General features: G+C 41.5%; 1 protein-coding gene across 3 annotated transcripts in view; it reads left to right on the top strand.

Annotated features, from left to right (window-relative positions):
• Positions 1–18277, top strand: part of SNX8 (sorting nexin 8) — a 167309-nt gene that overhangs the window by 92205 nt on the left and 56827 nt on the right. For all 3 annotated transcript variants that reach the window (XM_086940614.1, XM_086940615.1, XM_086940616.1), the window contains exons 3-4: positions 3802–3919; positions 13616–13737. In XM_086940614.1, the coding sequence (XP_086796740.1) occupies positions 3802–3919; positions 13616–13737 (240 nt within the window). The remainder of the gene's footprint in view (positions 1–3801; positions 3920–13615; positions 13738–18277) is intronic.

Here is an 18277-nt window from a genome sequence, read left to right as displayed (position 1 = left end):
GGAGATTGAGTCCTGAGAGAGAGATGCAAGACCTCCTTCATTCTATACCCAAGGTACGGATCTGATTAGACCCATAGAGAATTCTTGATTCAGATTCTTGGCAAAAACTGTAACTCATCTACTCCTTCCCTGTACTAGGCTTAGGTTAGGTACACTGGGGTAGGCATATCTTAGAAACACCAGTTGAGTACGTTTAGTTATTATTTTTATCATTGTATGTATTTTATCCATTTTAAGTATCTTATGGCTTAGAAACCATATAAATGCTTTTACAGTATTATTTCATAATACTCCTTTTACTGTATGCACTTTACTTTATGACAAGTATTGCAATTGTGGCAATTCATTTCTCTTGCATGAGAAAGAAGACTGCTCAATAAATAACCCTTTTATTGAAAACGCCCGTCTCTCTATTTCTCTGCATCTCTGGTTAAAGGAAGCATGCACGATTGACTGAGTAAAATAGCTATCTATTGCTTCCGCGACTCTGGAGATATATTCCTTATTGCAGGGGGAACAAAGTTGTCATGTGATATGTTTGTCAGAAGCTAATCCCTTCTTGTCTATTCAGAAAAGCTAAAACGCCTTCTTGTTTACTCGAGAAAGTTTCTAGTGATCTCTGAGCTAGCTGGCACACACAATTAAGTCTAACATATTCAATAGAGACCTAGTCGACCTCAGTCTTGCGTCTAAACTATCGTTTGTTATTCCAATGCGGAGAGCCTATTGGGAATATAGGCACTACACTACAATAGGATATACAGGCTCAATATAGGCCCTATGCAAAACTTTATTTCATCATTATGGAGACCCTGGAGCCCAACACAGCGATCCACTGCCATCTCCCCTTCCTGAAAGTAATAGCTGTGCAGGGGCGGCTCCTCCATTAGGGCGGATGTGCATCACCCACTGCTTTCTCGCAGTACGAGAAGCAGAAACATAAAATGGTGAAACTACCATTTTATGTTTTTGCTTCTCAGTGAGAAAGCAGAAGGGTTTGGTTGGGGGCGGGTGGGTGGGCGGGTCTGCTCGGGGGGCAGGGGAGGAGTGTCTTGTCCAATGCTGCGGGCCCTTAATGTTTGGTCAGCTTTTTGGGGCTGACCAAACCAGTCATGTGCACTCTCCCTTTTCTCCATGTAGGCTGCATGCAGCCTACATGGAGAATATGACCTCCCCATAGACGCCTGGTTGGTCGGCGTCCCCACCAGTCACAACGCTGCCATTGCAGCCTTGTGATTGGCTTTGGGAAGGGGGGGGGGAGACTGCCTGCTTCCTGTTCCTGCCGGAGGCAGGAAAATGCTAGATCAGGCCAGAAGCAGAGACGGCGCAGGACCCAGGAAGGAAATGTTATTTTAATTTTTAAAATTAAACTCCACCCCCACGCAACACCCCAATGTGTCATGATTATTGTAGTCAAATCTCAATACATGTTGGCAGTACTATTAGAGATTTGTTCGCCTCTATGGCAGCACATACAGGGATCAGTGCGAATATATGTAACAAATTACAACTGTCACTGTTCACAATAATGATTCTCAGTCAAGTCAACTTTTTAAGTACTACATGTACTTCCATTGCAGCTATCCTATCTCTTACTTTGGTTTCCTCCACCTCAAGGCCTTCTTTCATATCTTCACTTCAGACATGTTATGGATGGTTATAATATTTTTTTCTTCCCACCCTTAAGGTAGAGCTGAGATGAATAGCTACTACCAGTTGCCATGCTTAAATGTTTCTGCTTGGCAACTGACATAAGTACTTCAGATGAGTTTAGAAAATACTTTATTCGATTCTTGAAAGAGCCATGAAAGATTGCACATACATTTTTACACTTTAAAACGTTAAAAGCCAACATGTCCACATACACAGACATTATACATTTATAAACAGTAGTTAATATTTGCTACGGATCTGAAAAGCGGTAAAAAGATAGTTTAAAAGACAGTATACCATCTTCTTGTTTGTTTTTGGTGGGATTTTCAGTGTGAGATTGCACATTAGCGAATCAAGGTGCCTTACCATCTTCTTGGCAACGAGCTCCAGCTCAGGATCTGTCGATATGAACTTCCTTTCTCTTCTGGGGTTCATGATGGAAAAATTTGGCAGGTTTCTGCTTGTGATGACTGAGTGATAATAGAGGATTGCAATGGATTCCGTTTGTCTGTTTCAGGGTGCTTTGTCCACACAAAATGAATACCAGCGCACTCCCACAAAGGACGGAGTTGTTGGTATACTTTGGACTTGTCCTGAGGTCCTTCTGTATGTTTTTAGGGATTCATTTTCTCACTTCAGAAACTCCCAGTGCATGAAATGGGCACTTGCTAATATTTTGTGCATTCTATTTATCGACTGCTGTAGTTACAACATATGTTATGCAGCACATAATCAGTATTTAACACATGCAGTAAATACAGATTCCGCCATTATGGTACTAAGGCCTCATCCGTGTTCTTTAACAGACATGTTATTTACACAACCTCATGAAATCTGTGTTTACCCAATGTGCAAGTTTGGCTTCGTTTTAATCACCAAACGTGTACTTGAGGTCATTCCATATATGTTTCTATGTATTTACTGATTGGTAGTAAGAGTCACAACTCAAGTAGGCAGGATGATAATAAGGACCTTCATTACTCCAAGTGGGCCCTCGGGAAAAGTAGATTGGCCCTCCAGTTAGTGGCGAATGGCACAACTGGAATACTGGCTGTAATATAGCCTTATAGCCCGCCGTAGAGGGCTATACCGGCTATTAAAGGCCCTCTCCAGGGTTAAAGGCCCCGAGCCGAAGGCGAGGGCCTTTAACAAGGGAGAGGGACTTTAATAGCGGTATAGCCCATCTACGAAGGGCTATAAGGCTATTAGAACATTCTGTCACCAGAGGGCAGAATGTTCTAACAAAAAAACAAAGCCTTTTGGAAGCGCGAGGGAATTGGAATCCCCTCTGGCTCCCTGAAGCCTTTGTTCACAGCCAGAGCTGTGTACAAAGAAACATTGGAATGTTGGAGCTCCAGGATTATACCAGCCATTATAAGCCCAGAGCACTCCATTGTTTTCAATGGAGCTCCCAACATTCCAATGTTCTAATGCCGTTTGATGTGGATGACACTCCTTCACTGCTGTCTTGTACGCCCACCCCAGCTCACAGCCCCCTTCCAGCATTGGGACTGTGAATTCTCTGACAGCCTGCCCTTAGAAGGTCGTTCTTGGAATACTTGTATGTGGAAATATGCAGTTCAATAAAAAAGTAATGTAACTTGCTGCTATTTGGATTGACTTGGTCAGAGTACTAATCTCGCCTGAGAAGTAGTTTGTCACTACAAGACCTGTGCTGATAAATGCATTCAAAGCATAGCGGCTCTTTACCCAGTTTCTCCTATCAACATGAAATATGTTCTGTACTTGGTTTATTCTGAAACTGCTCTATTGATTTATTACCCAAAAATCTCGGCCATTTCTTTTTGTTTGTCTTTTTGTGATTCCCAGAAGTGAAGGGCAAGGGTCACGTTAGGCATTGTTTTCAGGGAAGGATGTGTTTTTTTTATCTGGTTCCTGTGGCACAAAGGTTCGAACTACGGCTCAGTCCTTGCACACCCCAGCACTTTGTCACATTTGGTGGAGAGCTGATTATTATTCCCGTGCAGCATGCGGGACCTCCCTCCAACTGTGTCATTTTTACCTATGGCTAGTCAGGTTTCCTCCCTGTGAAATGACTGCCAAGATGGCAAATGCTTTGTCTAGCCCTAGTACAGGTACCATCTTTTATTCTCCTCTCATGTCCCCTTTTCTTCTCTTCTTTTGCAGCGTTTCAAGTCCACCGTGTTCAGGCGCTACAATGATTTTGTGGTGATCCAGGAGCTGCTTCTGCAGAAGTTCCCTTATCGCATGGTGCCTTCACTTCCCCCGAAAAGAGTGCTGGGAGGTAAAGATAAGCTGTAAAACCTTCTTTGTGACAGGATGTTTCATCTTACAGACCTCTGTTGTTTTGTTAACCTTTCTTTTTGTAAATTGTGACGTTTCTTAGTTGAAGTGCTTGTTTTCTGCAGGTTCCTGTCCAGTTTACATTACTTTAAGTGCTTGAAATGTGAAAATATAAGTGCGTTACCTTATACTTGAGTACCTACTTGCGTCCAAGAAGTGCTGGTGCTCTCCCTCTCAAAATAGAGAAGTGCAGGTACTCCTCACCGACAGTATCCGCCATTGAAAGCACTGATTACTTCCAAACACATGCCTGCTCCTGTCTACCTACACTTTACTCACTCACTGAACACATTACTGTGCAGGCCCTTTAAAGCCACACCACCGCTTCAGCATCTCACCCAGAAGGGCAGAATGCCTCCCTCATCCAATTGGAAAGTTGGCATCCAAGAAAGAAGTAGGCAATGGAAAATAAATTCGAATGTGTCCCTTCGCTTTCTTTAGGATCACTGAAACTCTTAATGGTACCTTTTGAAAGGTTTATTGATGAGAACCGAGGGATGTCATGTGCTCTTCCCTAGTATAAGCTTTCCTCCCTAACTTTATAAAGGCCCTCCTTTGCCCCTGTCTTTTTTTACTTAGAATATTTGATCCAAAGCGAGTGGAACACCCTTATAGCGCTAAAGCACCCATAAGGTTAGGGCTCCTTCAAGTGTTACATGACTGCCACCACTCTCAGTCCCCTCTTGACTGATGTTCAGCAGATTGTGCCTCAAGCAGCTGGCTGTAATGTTGGAGATTACCAGGAAGTGAAGGTCTTTTTCCTTTTCCCCATTGCAACACCAACTATGAGTGGAGTGTTTTAAAATGACACTTGGCACTCTGGTGCCCATGAACTCATGTTATAATTCTGTGCCATCTGAATGGAACGTTCTGCCCTAAGCCAGATTTACAGCAACTAAAAGGCTAACACTGATGAAAACCATTGCTCTGCCAAGTGTTGATGGCAAGGATCTGAATCTTGGAGGATAGCTATAAAGGAAAAGATGAACCATTGCACAGTTAAAATGCCCTCCAAAGCCACATTAGATCATAATCAAACTAATAAAGTTTGCTGTATCTTCTTAGGATTTTCTTTACATTATTCAAACATCACCATGTGCAAAACTGAGATTTTCAAGAAGAAGCATGTGCAGCAATCGAGATGTGAGCAATTATGATTCTCTGGTGGGCAGGTGTGAAAGAAATGCTCTCACTGAGCTCACAAACTGAGATAGTGCAATTGAGGAATTGATGTATCGCCACACGATTCTTCTCAACGCTATCGAGGTTCTACTTAGTTGAGTATGGTGGTTCTGCTGGCAAAGGCAAGCAACTAGGGCTAAACAGTGGCCTGGTGGTGGTGAGAACTCTTCAAGCCGTGATATGTTAACCTTCATTTAAAGAGGTCCAGGCCTTGAAGCCTCATTTGAGATGTTGCAAAGGACAGTGAAACAGTCAAGGGAAAATTGATGATATTCAACACATAAAATTAATGCATTGGTTCAAAGGTTGGCTGTGAAAGGATTACGAAAGAGGTCGGGCAAGTCGTAAAAAGTCTTAAACACGATCTGCCTACGTGATGTTAGTATGCTTATTCTTCTGACTATTTCACTAGATATTGTATGTTGTTCAGGTTGCTGCTGAGATATGATGATCCGAATTATGTGTTCTCCCCTCCTTTTTCTTTTATCTAGCCTGAGATCATCCTGGAACTTCCTTTCCCCCTTGTTTTTGAATTTTTTCCCAAAAACCCAATAAATATATGTTTTTAAAAAAAGTATTAAGAACTAGTGCTAGAAAAGTAGGGCAATAGGGGAAAAAGCAAGTTCTAGCCCGGACGCATAAGGGGTAGGTGTGTAGATGCTTGGTATATTGTTAATACGGCTGCAGGTCAAGGAGATTTTGAAAAGGCTGGAGGCAGAGGGAATGAAGTAAGGTAAGTAGTTCCAATATAGGAAACTGTAAAGAAGATATCTTCAATCCAGGTTATATAGTTGAAGTAAGTCTTTATTAGTCAGAAGTGAAGAGACCTCCAGCTCCTTCCACAGCTTCCTCTGTACTGTCTGCTATTCACATCATAACATTCTAACCTCCTAGCAACATCCCCACAATTCCAAGAAGCATAGATCCCAACACATCTCCCCCCAACAGAAACCTTGTAAGATTTGCCATTCATTGTGTCTTGGACCTGTATGGGAAACAAAAAATAGTGGCTGAAGTTGAGACACTAAATCACAGGCATATAGTTTGTTAGGTAGTATGAATTCTGGAACCTTTTCCTACTGTCAATAAAAAAACGAAAATATTCAAATAGAAATCTTTCTTTGTGCTTAGAAATTCTGATATTTTGTCATGTTTCAAGTAGGCTAAATACTCAATCTTTAATGTACCCAATTTACTTGAGTTTCAGCAGTGGTTTAACATTATGGGGGTGCATTCCTCTAGTCGAACACCTAGTACATCACTTCAATATATTTTGGCTTTACGAAATAGAGGATATGTATTTTGTCAGCTAGGAGGAAGTCATGAGTGAGAGAGAGCCCACTTGAGAGCCTTTCTGTGCATGTGTATTTTATAGTGGTGAGGTAAGGTATACCAGACAGAATGTTTGATTAAAACTCAGTGTTAATTGTTGTACCTCCCACTAAAGTGAGGTGCAGTGTTTCCCTCCCTGCATTATTACAGTAATTTTTAAATACAATAAATGTAGGTTGCCATTGTATAGCTAGAAGAGTTTAAAAATAACTGTAGGGAAGTGTCAAATGTGCTTGAGAGCAATCATGCCTCACTGACCTCCACTTGTTGCCTGCTTCTGATTCTCCACATCGCCTGTACCAGTGCAGTACTTCAGTTTCTGGTGCCAACACTATGGTGAGTGAATAGGATACTTTAAAATGCAACCACATACATACATAGGATACAAGACCAAGAACAATTATTCCAGCAGTTGTGGACCCCCTTTCTTTGCGATTCCTGAAATTCTAATTCTCTTTTCTTTCCTTCCCTATATGTAGCTTTTTCTCTTCTCCTTTTTCCCTTTCCCTCCTTCTTTCCTCTTCCTTAATTTATTACAAGTGTATATTATTTGTCACATACCGATTTATATTTACTATATTGTTTTGTAACCTATGAAACTGCCTATCTTTGAACTCCAATAAAAAATTATGACACAAAAATAAAATGCAACCACAGACAGCCCACTTCTTGAGACAAGAATTAGAGGCTGCCCTTTACCTGTTGAATACTGCAAGTCTAAGATGATGCGTGCGCTGCTGGTTACTGCATGAGTCACGGCCCCTATGTATGACGGGCCTGCCAGATGGACTACTCCACTGTACTGTAATGAGCAAGGTGTTTAGGTTTTTTGTGAGTACTTGCCAAGCCATGGCACATAGAAAGTGGGCTGGAGTTTTGTACCTGATGTGGAGCAAGGTGAGCAGTAAAGATAACAGCTCAGGCTCTCAGGAGCTGCACTTCAACATTTCTAACTGACCTGGCATATTTTCCTGCAAAGGGGATTCACATTATGAGTTGGCTTGCAGGTGCTTTATATATTTTAGTAACAAGTTGCTTCGTGGGTTACTCAACTGTGCCAGAGATTTGGTTCACCAAACGTGAACTGCCTTTTAACATGGGTGACTCTGTCTCTAACAACAATGTGACATAACCTATACTTTGTGGCAGCTGAAAGATAGTTGTGAAGCACAGGCTTTTTTTATTTGCTCCCCAGACTCGGCAAACTGCGGTCTGGCTCTCCCAGGTAATTCTGCAAAGCTGGCTATTACTACAATCTCACACGTCCCTGTGTATGTCCATGTCTCTGTATTACTGAAAGATTTGAGTAACCAAGGCTAGGGTCCTGCAAGTGTATGTGCAACCCCAAGAAAGTGTGTTTCTATATTAGACATTATAGACCTTATGGTAGCTGCCTCTGAGCATGTTCCCTCTACCTGGCTTCTTCCTCTCTATACTCCAAGCACAGGTCATAAGGTAGGTTGTCGTGTGTCTAGTTCAGCGGAACTAATACAATTAGTGAGTCAGGAAAGACTATTTCTGTTTCACTCAATCAGTCCATTATGGACAGGTGGTAGATCAGTCAGTTTTGGAGAAAGTGGTGTTCTGAGTGAAGAAATACCTTAACTAGGAATGTGACAGAGTCCTTCACCCTGATGTATGATCATTTTCCACATCCTGAGCTTCTCTTTTGCCCGGAGGCTAAAGCCCAACAATAACCTTAGGTTGGCTGAAGGACTGTCTTAAGAGAAATACCCTGTAGCAGGTAACATCATGGAATTTCTGCCATCAATCAGATTCTTTATTATCATGGTATGTCCACTGCCATAGAGCTGACTTGTACCGGAAGGAAGATGCACTTGAACTTTATTGAGTTCCTCCAAAATTGTGCTGCACCATTTCTGAGTAGTATGCACCTTTGATATTGTTTGAGAATGTAAGGTGGTCTTGTATGTTAGGTATTTAAAGCCATTTGATTTTGAGCGGAAGCTCTGTACACTATCGCGGACAAAGGTTTGAAACAGGACAGGAAAATCTGCTGCCCTCCAATAGCGTCGGGAGAGGACTAGAGAAGGAATGGCTCCTGTTGCTGTGTACTGAAGGAGAGGGAGACCGACTGTCATGCATGCTCAGAGCAGTGTTTAAACAGCTGAAAACCCATGGAGACCAGATGCTTCAAGTGGTGTAAGGTATACTGCTTCTTCGATGAGGAGTGATTAAAGGGCAGATTATTGATGTGGTGCTGATGCTGCTGCTCATCCACCACAAGGAAAAAACATTTTAAGTGCTAAGATCTTGCTATTTTCAACATCTCCCTGACAAAAAAAGTAGCAGATTGTTGTTCCTAGCTACTAGGTGCAATGCAACATGTTGAATCAAGATCTACTCATCTGGGTGAAAATACGCCATGCTGTTGTTGCAGTAAAGGGTCAAGCTAGTGGTCTGGTTGTGGTGCTGCAGTTCTGTTGCTTGTTTCCTTCCCTTGGCATAAATCCAGGGCAGAAGCGCCCAACTGCTCCAGTGACACAGAGACTTGCACTAGGAGTGAGCTTAGCTCATCCTCTGGGGTGTGTCTGTCTCTGGCAGACATGGCAGACTACTCCTGACTCCTTCTCTGCTTCCACAATCGATCTTGGCTCCTGCACTGTTCTGGTAGCTTTTGAGAGGGTGGTACCACCCAATCAGTGAGCACAGTCTTGGTGAATGAGAGAGTCTGCTCTCCCCCACTGCTCAAGAACCTGGATTCTACTCACAAGTGTACAAGCTACAAAAGAAGACAGAAGAACAGAGAAGCACTGGCCACCATTAAGTTAGCTACCATAAAATCCACCCACTACAAATCTATTGGGAGGTTGCTCAATAAAGTGGAGGCACCATGGACAAAGCAGAACCTGTCCCGGCACCTGTCCCTGAAATCCACCTCCTTGAGGAGCAGTTCTTGGCTCTTTTTTCCCAACATAGTGTTTGGGCTCTCAGGAACCCAACCTAGTATTTTCAAGTCCATTTTTTAAGAACACAGTCCCCAACCTACTCTCCGGCTGTTCTTCCTTAAAGGTTGTGGACTCCTTGAAGGAAAGTCAAACTCGTATGATGATTGGGACCAGGAGCAGCTGTGCAGATACCAGACCCATGCCAGCATAGTGTGGATCCAGCTTCATGCAGTTTTCTTTTTTGATCCAGGCACTCTCCTTTATGGTCCAAATGGCAAGTTAAAGGTTAGAGGTTAGAGAGAATCCTGTCCCAAAGAGAGGCAGCCCCAAGTTCTGATGAAGCTTTCAGTTTCCCCCGGTACCTCTACTTCAGTACCGGGTACAGATTCCAACACTAGGAGCTTACCCTCCTGCAGAAGTCCCCATGACTCTCCCTGCATCTGTTCCTGGAGCCAGTATCAACTTTGGGCTCCGCCGCAACTGTTTGCCTTTCAGGGATGGGCAGTTATGTTGATCTGCATGCAAGGTCCATGCCATGTAAACTGAAGGGATGGACTTCGATCTGGAGGCCTGAATTTGTAGCCCCCAGCCAAGTTGTCATAGCCAGTGTATTGGAGGCCCTTTCCACTGCAACACATATTGCCAGCTTTGGAGGATAAGGACATCTATGCTTTGGTAGTTATAACTTCTCTGCCACAAACACCAACCCTGGCCATAGAACTCCAGCCAGTCCACCCTCTTTCTCTGGAAGCAAGCATGCAAAGAAGAGATGCTTCTGTGGGAAGAACAAGCCAGCACCCCTAGCCTTGACTAAGAAATTAATGTACCAGTTACTTCCTCCTGGACCAGCTGCCATCCTGGTCACCATCAAGAAACTTGTTGCTTTCCTACTGGTCACAGAGCCTTTGCTAATACGTAGGGTGTTCTGGTTATTTTACGCCATTCTGCACCAACTCTAGAGGTATTGTAACATATTAATACATAGAAAGTCTTGACTTCTGAATTCTAGATACATTAGCAGAAACTGGGAACAAATTGCAATAGTTGTAAGTTAGGATCAGTTGTTATTATGCTTACAAAGATATAAAACTATATGCTACTAACTTTGACACTTTTGAGTTGTATGTTAAACTCCTGACTAAATGCTGTGGGTTTGCAGTCCCAAATCTGATATGGGGATGCATTTTACTACATTAAATCTGAATTTCCATAGATCCATGATAACTGTGCTACAAACCATGGATATGCGGAAAGTAAATGTTCTGGTAGTCTGATCACTTTGCATCCTTGTGGTTCACATCTCTAAGTTAGACATACTCCCCATGACCTGAATATTTTCCTGTAGCGCAGTATTTTGAATTCTTCAGGTAAAATGAAGGGCGTGGTTCTTCCTTTTATAAGTTTAATTGTTAGGTCACTCTGGGCCTGATTTAGATCTTGTATGTCCTCCCATCGTCCCTCTGTGGTGGTTGTTACAAGTACTCTGTCAAGCTGACAGAGTCCTGCCCACCATATATAGATGTGGGCTGGCTGAATCATCATCTGGATTAACAGACTGTTTTCTGTTGCGTACATGGCTCACCTCTGTCGACACAGCAGTCTCCTCTGCTGGTTAACAGTACTCCGTGGCCGTCAGGTTGGCGGTTTTGCTCCAAGCCTATTTAGATGTCGATGTTGTGCTGGCATTGTCCTAGCTGGGGTTCGCTGATAGAGTGATTCCCTGGTGGAGTGGAGAACGGTAAGTACTACTTACTAATGTGTCAATACACATATATGTTATATTTGCTTCTAATATATATTTAGGTGATATTTTATGTCCATTTTTTACATATTGCATAGCACACAAACACACTGTTGAATGCACACCCACAGGCACCACAAGCACAGCACCCACAAGCACCACACCCACAAGCACCACAACATAATTTTTTGTTTTAAGTGTCAATACAGGTGTGTTCATTTACCTTGATAAGCTGTAAAATAACCACTAATGTATTACACAAGAAAAAAATAGCATTTAAGAGCAATGTAAAAATATACAATGCTAAAGCAATTGTCAACACATAATTCATAGGAAGTCAAGTGTTACAGAAGCTTACCTTAGATCTCAGCAACAACAGAGTTCATTAGCATCATGATCAAGTAGTAGTAGCAGCAAAGGAGGTACCTGGACAATAGGGCTCAAGACGGAACCGGATTTAGGAAACAGGAAAAAAGTTAAGTTTCCACCTGATTATGTTCTAATCCCCCAACTCAAGGTCGGAGGTATTCCCGCCACATTTTCCTTGACGGAAAGGCACACCATGATTGGGCCTGCAGTAATCGTAGCTGGACTCCCTCCGACAGCTGCTTCTGCCTATGATGCCATTGATGTTAGAGGAAAAGTCTGGCGGAGTCAGCGGCACTCGGCCGATCTTCTATCCAGGACCCACCAACAGCAAAATAGAGCGGGTGGACCACCAAGTAGGCAGGCAGTAAAACAATCGGAAAAGGGACGGCGGGACCAGATCTGCTAAGATCTAAATCAGGCCCTCTGTCTTTTGTTATGAGATTAGGGAAGCAATTGTAAAATTCGTTAATATTGATGTTGACTTTGGCTCTCTGGTAAGTAGATATAGGTTTATTTGAGCGTTATGTGCATGTCAGAGTGGACCATGGTTATTAAGCCACTCATTTGGTAGTTAGATTACTTGAAAGTCAGGCGTTTTGTATTGAAATACAGTAACTAAGGGGCTAAAGATGTACCATACTTCCCAAAATCAAGTACAGATTGGATGCTTTATGCCAGGTGACTGATACTGTCGTGAGATTCGTAGCAAAAGCACAAGGGATGTTGCTGTGATAGTCCAAGAAAGACCTTGGCATGACTGCTTAAAATGCCAACTTGCAAGATAACATTATCAGCGTACATACTGCTGTGGAACACCACCCTTTAACAATGAAGTTGTCATCAAAACTTTGGCTGATTGCTACCCAGATTCTATACTTTTCTGAAGTAAAGATGTTGCAGGATTAGCTAAGATTCCACTTGAATGATGGCACTATGGCATGCATAACGCCTTTTAGTAGAATAGCACTGATGGGGCTTTTTTACGTTGAGTGAGGTAATAAGTGCAACAAAAAGATTGGCTGCTTGGAAGGACCCAAATTCAGATTGTCCTTTCTGAAACTTTTATAGAGTGTGCTGAAAAATAGAACCATACTTGCTTCAGATGTTTGTAAGGGCTATTGAATATGTATCTCCCATCTTACAGTGGAATGCACTCAGTGTGGTTCTTCTAAATTTGGGGTAAATTTGGATTGGGGTAGGAATCTTACTCCTCAAATTAATTAAGCTGATGTTCGCTCAACCTCTTGTAAAGGGAGAATCCCATACAATACTACAAAATCTAAAGGCACGATTCAAGGGTGGCTGCTGATGCTACTATTACTCACCATTGCTGTGGAACTGATGGCCTATTTACTGTGAGTGTTTCATGCTCACAAAGGTTTTGTATTCGGGCATCCTCATCTTTCAATATCTTTGTGTTATGATATTTATTGTACATTAAGAAGTAGGCCAATGAAATATCTCCTAACTATAATATGTGGACATGTGACCCCCAGTTATGTGTTAACTGAGAAAAGTCCAAAGTGTTTCCATTCACTAATTCAACATGGGAAATAGAACTAGACTTTCACCTGGATTGGAATGCAAACTCTTTTAGATACCTGGAGTTAGTGATCCATAAAGAGGTTTCTAGACTGATTAGAAAAAAACTGGTGTTGCTGTTGGCTGGTTGGAATGCAAAGTTGACTCATGCCACAGCCTGGGACATGCAGAATTCTTAATATTAAAATGATAGCCATACTGATGTTCTTGTCCGTCTTATCGAACTTGCCGATAGTTCCATCAAGAAGACCTTTCTTCGATATGTTACGATCTTTAATGCTCAGATTGATCTGGGCTTGGCAAATGGGAGGCATTGATAATATTCCTTTAGTGTGGCTGTTTGTTAGTTCTTGTCCCTAACAATAGTTTTAAGAGGTGTTTAGCAAATGCCAGACTGAATTGAGTATATTAGTGGCAGTTATTAACTTCAATTAGATAAACAGACTTGCATCTCAATTGAGAAAACAAATTATGTAAACATATCATTATTTCAGGAGAAGGCATTTACCAGGAGATATTTTAATAAATTAAGCACTTCAAATATTACTTTTTCTTTCCTTAGCTGATCGAGAGTTCATTGAGTCGCGACGACGAGCTCTGAAACGCTTTATTAATCTTGTGGCTCGGCACCCATTTTTCTGGGACGATGCAGCTCTGAACATCTTCCTTACATTTAATGGCCCGGTGAGTACACTTTAAATTTGTGCTCTTGATGTTTCTGGTCCTACAATTAATCTATAGCTTTGCACATCAGCTTCTAAATTGTCAGTTGTCTATAATTGAATAAATGGAGTGAATTCATCTTAAAGAAATGCCACTTACTGTTAATGTCAGTTTTGTATTAATTTAAAGGAGTTTTAAGCAAATAATGCAGACTTCAATTATTGCAGTTGTTAAAGGAGAATTACATTTTTCCAAAAAAGATTGATTTGTGTTGTGTGCCAATGAAGAAGGCTCTTGGAAATCATGCTGTTGTTAATGGGGCCTAGTCATTCTGTAAACTCTTTTTCTTGTACCACTTTTCTGTTTTACTTATCTTTGACTACTGTATTTTTATTTCTGTGCCCTCAGTTTTTGGTCTAGCCTCATGACAGATATTCCTGTTCCTTCAGCCTCCTGTTTTTTAAAGCATTCATGAGAGAAATATACTCACTCACCTTATGCTTCTGCCCAGGACAGTATGGGGCAATGAGCCAGACAGCTTCCACATTTGGCTCTTTTAACTGCGAGTGATGCTAGTTTGCTTGTGCACATCTGCCTGAAAGGTATCCCACTTCAGTTCCACTTCACAGAGTTTTTTTCTTAAACACAAACATGCATGTCACCTTTAGACACTGGAAAGTGTACTTTGTATTACTTTTAACCTATTTGCACATAACAAGCACAGGCTTCTCCGGGCCAAACCTGCTTGTTTCAGACTTTTTCAAAGATGCAATATTTGTTGTTGAACAGTGAATGATCTTGTTTGTCACAGTGAGCTTGTTTATGTCGAGTTCATGAGGCTAAGAAGCCTGGCCTTGCCAGCATTTTGTCACAAAATGGGTATGTGTGGTGTATCTGGTAGCAAATTAAAAAGTGGGGTGTTTATCTTTATTATAAAACAGTATTGAAAAGGCAAGGCATTGTTGATTCCGAGGCAGGATTCCCCTTCTTTCCGGTGAAATAACCATATTGAAGGAGGTAAAACCTAAGACTGTTGTGTCTTTGTCTCTTTACCTGCATATTCTTAGATGAAAAGGAATCTATTATCTTACTGATATGTAACAAAATCAGCTGGTAATTTGGATGTTGGACAGCAATCCCAGTGTAAGTAAGGTTTTTTGTATATATTAATTTATTTCGCCTAGGGTCACACAAATGTTTTTTTTTTTCAAATGATCTATTTACTAAACTTTTCTGACATCACAACGAAATAGCTGACGTTCAAAAAAGGCAGTACAGTCATATCATTCATAAAATGTTCATGACCGGGTAAATGCAGTTGATAGGACAATCTTATCTTTTGGGAGTAAAAATCTATTGTAATACAAAGACTTGGCATCATTTTTCTCACACCAGCCATATGCAGTGCAAATATTTGACACAGAGAAAATGGTACATGCCACATTCAAATGACTGATACATATCTACAAGTTAAGTTACAAACAAGTTGCACCAATACCCAGTAATCATATTGTCATAATTTCATTACTTAAGCAACAATGTACTCCCAAGCATTAATATTCATGGGTAACTAAAGTGTAGCAGTAGCCAGGTACTTGTGCAGTAGTTGCCAAATATCTTTGGGTGTACTACGTGATGGAAGGGTGGAGTAATATACTTAAAGTTGTTCATTGCAGTAAGTTAGGACTGCCAACCATGCATTGGTATAGGACTTTTTTTCTGCCCCAAATGAATGCCACGCTTCTATTTGCAAACAATAAAGCTATAGATGAAAATATTTAGACTGATTGCGGGATATGGTTTGTGAACCTTAACAGGGTCTAAAATGAAGTAAACGGTCTACATTTTGGAGACAGCAACCCATTTGATTGCACCAAAATTTCCATTCTTTACCTGTAACCGCTAACATGGATTTATTTTTGTGGTTGGTTGGGTTACAAGATCATCATTTTGCATGTAATGTCTACTAACAATATGTCTGGGCAAGGCAAGATTCATGAGAAGCAATAAGCCTCTACATAGTGAATGTTCTTGAGGAAAGGAAAGGTAGTGGGCTTTGCATATCGCTCAAATTCTGAGTGGTGGTCTCCACTCTATCATTGATATTGGAATAGTTAAGGAATGTCCCTTGTTCAAACAGGTATTCAATCTTTGTTACTGCCAATCTACATATTCTAAGTAGGGAGAAAGTCTCCCCCGTTAATTGGTGTAAAGCACAAAGTTCTCGGGTTGATTAGGAGCATATCAAATTTGTTATAGTAATCGTTTCCCAAGTCCCTCTCATGCTAGTTGTGTGGTGACAACTGAATTTATTTCTGAACGAATATACCTAGAGGTCAATCCAATTAGTTGGGTTAGAGAAGTTGAATGCGCAGTGGCCCTTGTATGGTGGGTGTGCTCATAAATGTGCATATAGAGCTTGTTACATAGGTAATACAGTTAAAAATATTGGGCAGCTAGTCCTCCCTGCTCATACGGTGAAGTCAGTTTTTCCCATTTAACTCTACGCTGCTTACCTGCCCATGCACATTTATTCATATGTGATCTAAGGGTTTTGAAAAAGCTTTTATTAAGGCGGGTGTAGGTATTTTGGAGAACAGGTATAATAATTTAGATAGGATGACCATTTTCATCAATGCTACCTTACTGATGAGAGAAATGGGAAGAGGGATCCTTCATCTTCCCTGATCTTCAATTGTATGCATTCTTATTCCATCATTTTCAGTTATGACAGTTACTTTGTCACAGCTTATCCATATTCCCAAATATTTGAATGCATCATGATTCTACAGGAGGAGAAAATTATGCCTACAGATGTTTTTCCCAAGTGTCGGGGAGAATACAGTCTACTTGTTCCAGTTTATGGAAATTCCTGGCAGTGCTTTAAACATGGTAAATTATTTTATGACTGGGCTAACATTTTGGGCTGAGTTTTAGAAATATAGGGTAATGTCATCCACATATAATAAGTTTCAGGAGCTGAACTTCAAACCTTTCCTGGCATGCTGTTGTCTAATAGCACATGCCAAGATTTCAGAGGCAAGTGCATACAACAGTGAAGATAAAGAACATCCTTTATGGATGCCTCTTCCTCTTTCTATTGGGTCAGAGAGGAGCTTGTTCAAACTAACCCTGATGGTTGGCTTAGAGTTAAGAAACTGGATCCACCCCAAAACGTCTGATGGGCATCCCATTCTGTTTAAATACAGTAACCAAAAAAGTTAACTCCAGTGAACCAAAAGCTTGGGTGGTGTTTGAAAAAAAAATCTGCCACCCCTTCAATTTCAGGTTTTAATTGATAAATTAAAATGAAGAGAGGGCATAGGTTATGGGTGGTCCATCCCCCAGGAATGAACACTGATTGGTCTTGCAGGATCATGTGTGGAAGAAGAAGTAGTCTATTTGCCAAGACTTTGGCTTGGATTTTAATATGTGTGTTTATTAAGGAGAGCAGTCAAAATGAATTGCATTGTAGGGTTGGGAGTTTGCCAAGTTTTAGGAGCGTTACCAATAAGGTTTCCCTAAGTGAAGGATGTAGAGCTACAGTTTTTATTGTGTCATTCTAGAAATGTAACAATCGTGGTACAAGTAATGCAGAGAAAACTTTATGAAATTCACTGAGAAATCCATCTTCTCGAAGTGCTTTGCGTCTGAACAAGCTAGGGATAACTTTGTCAATTTGGTCTATAGTAATCAGGCAGCCGGAAACTGTTGAGTTTGTTAAGTAATTTGAGTGCTATGTGATTGAAATATTCAGTGTCCTCTCTCTGCAAGGAGAAGGATAGACCGGGTAGGACCTTGGGGCCAGATGTACGACCATTGTGATTTGCGACTCGCAAGCTGCAACAAAATTGCGAATTGCAAATCACAATGTACAGCAGTGTCTCAGACACGGTTTGCGATTCCCAATGGGGGCACAAATTGCACGCCTCATAAATATTAATGAGGCACTCGCAATTTGCAACCCCATTGGGAATGGCTTGCCCTCCCAGGGATGGTGGCCTGCTGAGCCCAGCAGACCTTCATTTCTGGGACTGCTTTTAAATAAAGCAGTTTATGTTTTTTTAAATACAGCCCATTTTCCTTAAAGTAAAGCGGGATGCATTTAAAAAAAGAAAAATGAAACATTTTTGTTACATTTTTTAAGGGAAGGTAGTGGTCCCTGGGACCACTGCCTGTTCCCTGGGGACCCCTTCCCTATTGCGAGTGCTTTACCACCCTTCTGAGAAGGGTGGTAAACTGCGACAAAACAGTCATAAGTAGGGCTCAGAATCGCTATTAGGTAGGGGTGGGTGGAATTTGCATAGTTGCGCTACGCACAGCTCCACGAAACGGTAAAAAATCTCCGCATGCACACAGAGGTCCTCGATCACGCGGAATTGCTTGTTCCGCTCGTTCGCAATGCTTTTTTCCTGTTCGCGAATGCTATTTGCGTGCTCAGGGGAAATATCTCGCAACTGCTCTTTTTGAAAACGCAAACAAGCAAAACATTCTGTGAAGCCGCGGATCGTGGAATTTTTGGCAATTCCGCATTCTCCGCGGAACACAAACTTACCCATAT

Source organism: Lissotriton vulgaris, chromosome 10 (assembly GCF_964263255.1).
Source record: "Lissotriton vulgaris chromosome 10, aLisVul1.2, whole genome shotgun sequence".
NCBI lineage: Eukaryota > Metazoa > Chordata > Amphibia > Caudata > Salamandridae > Lissotriton > Lissotriton vulgaris.
This window is presented reverse-complemented; position numbering and strand designations above follow the sequence as displayed.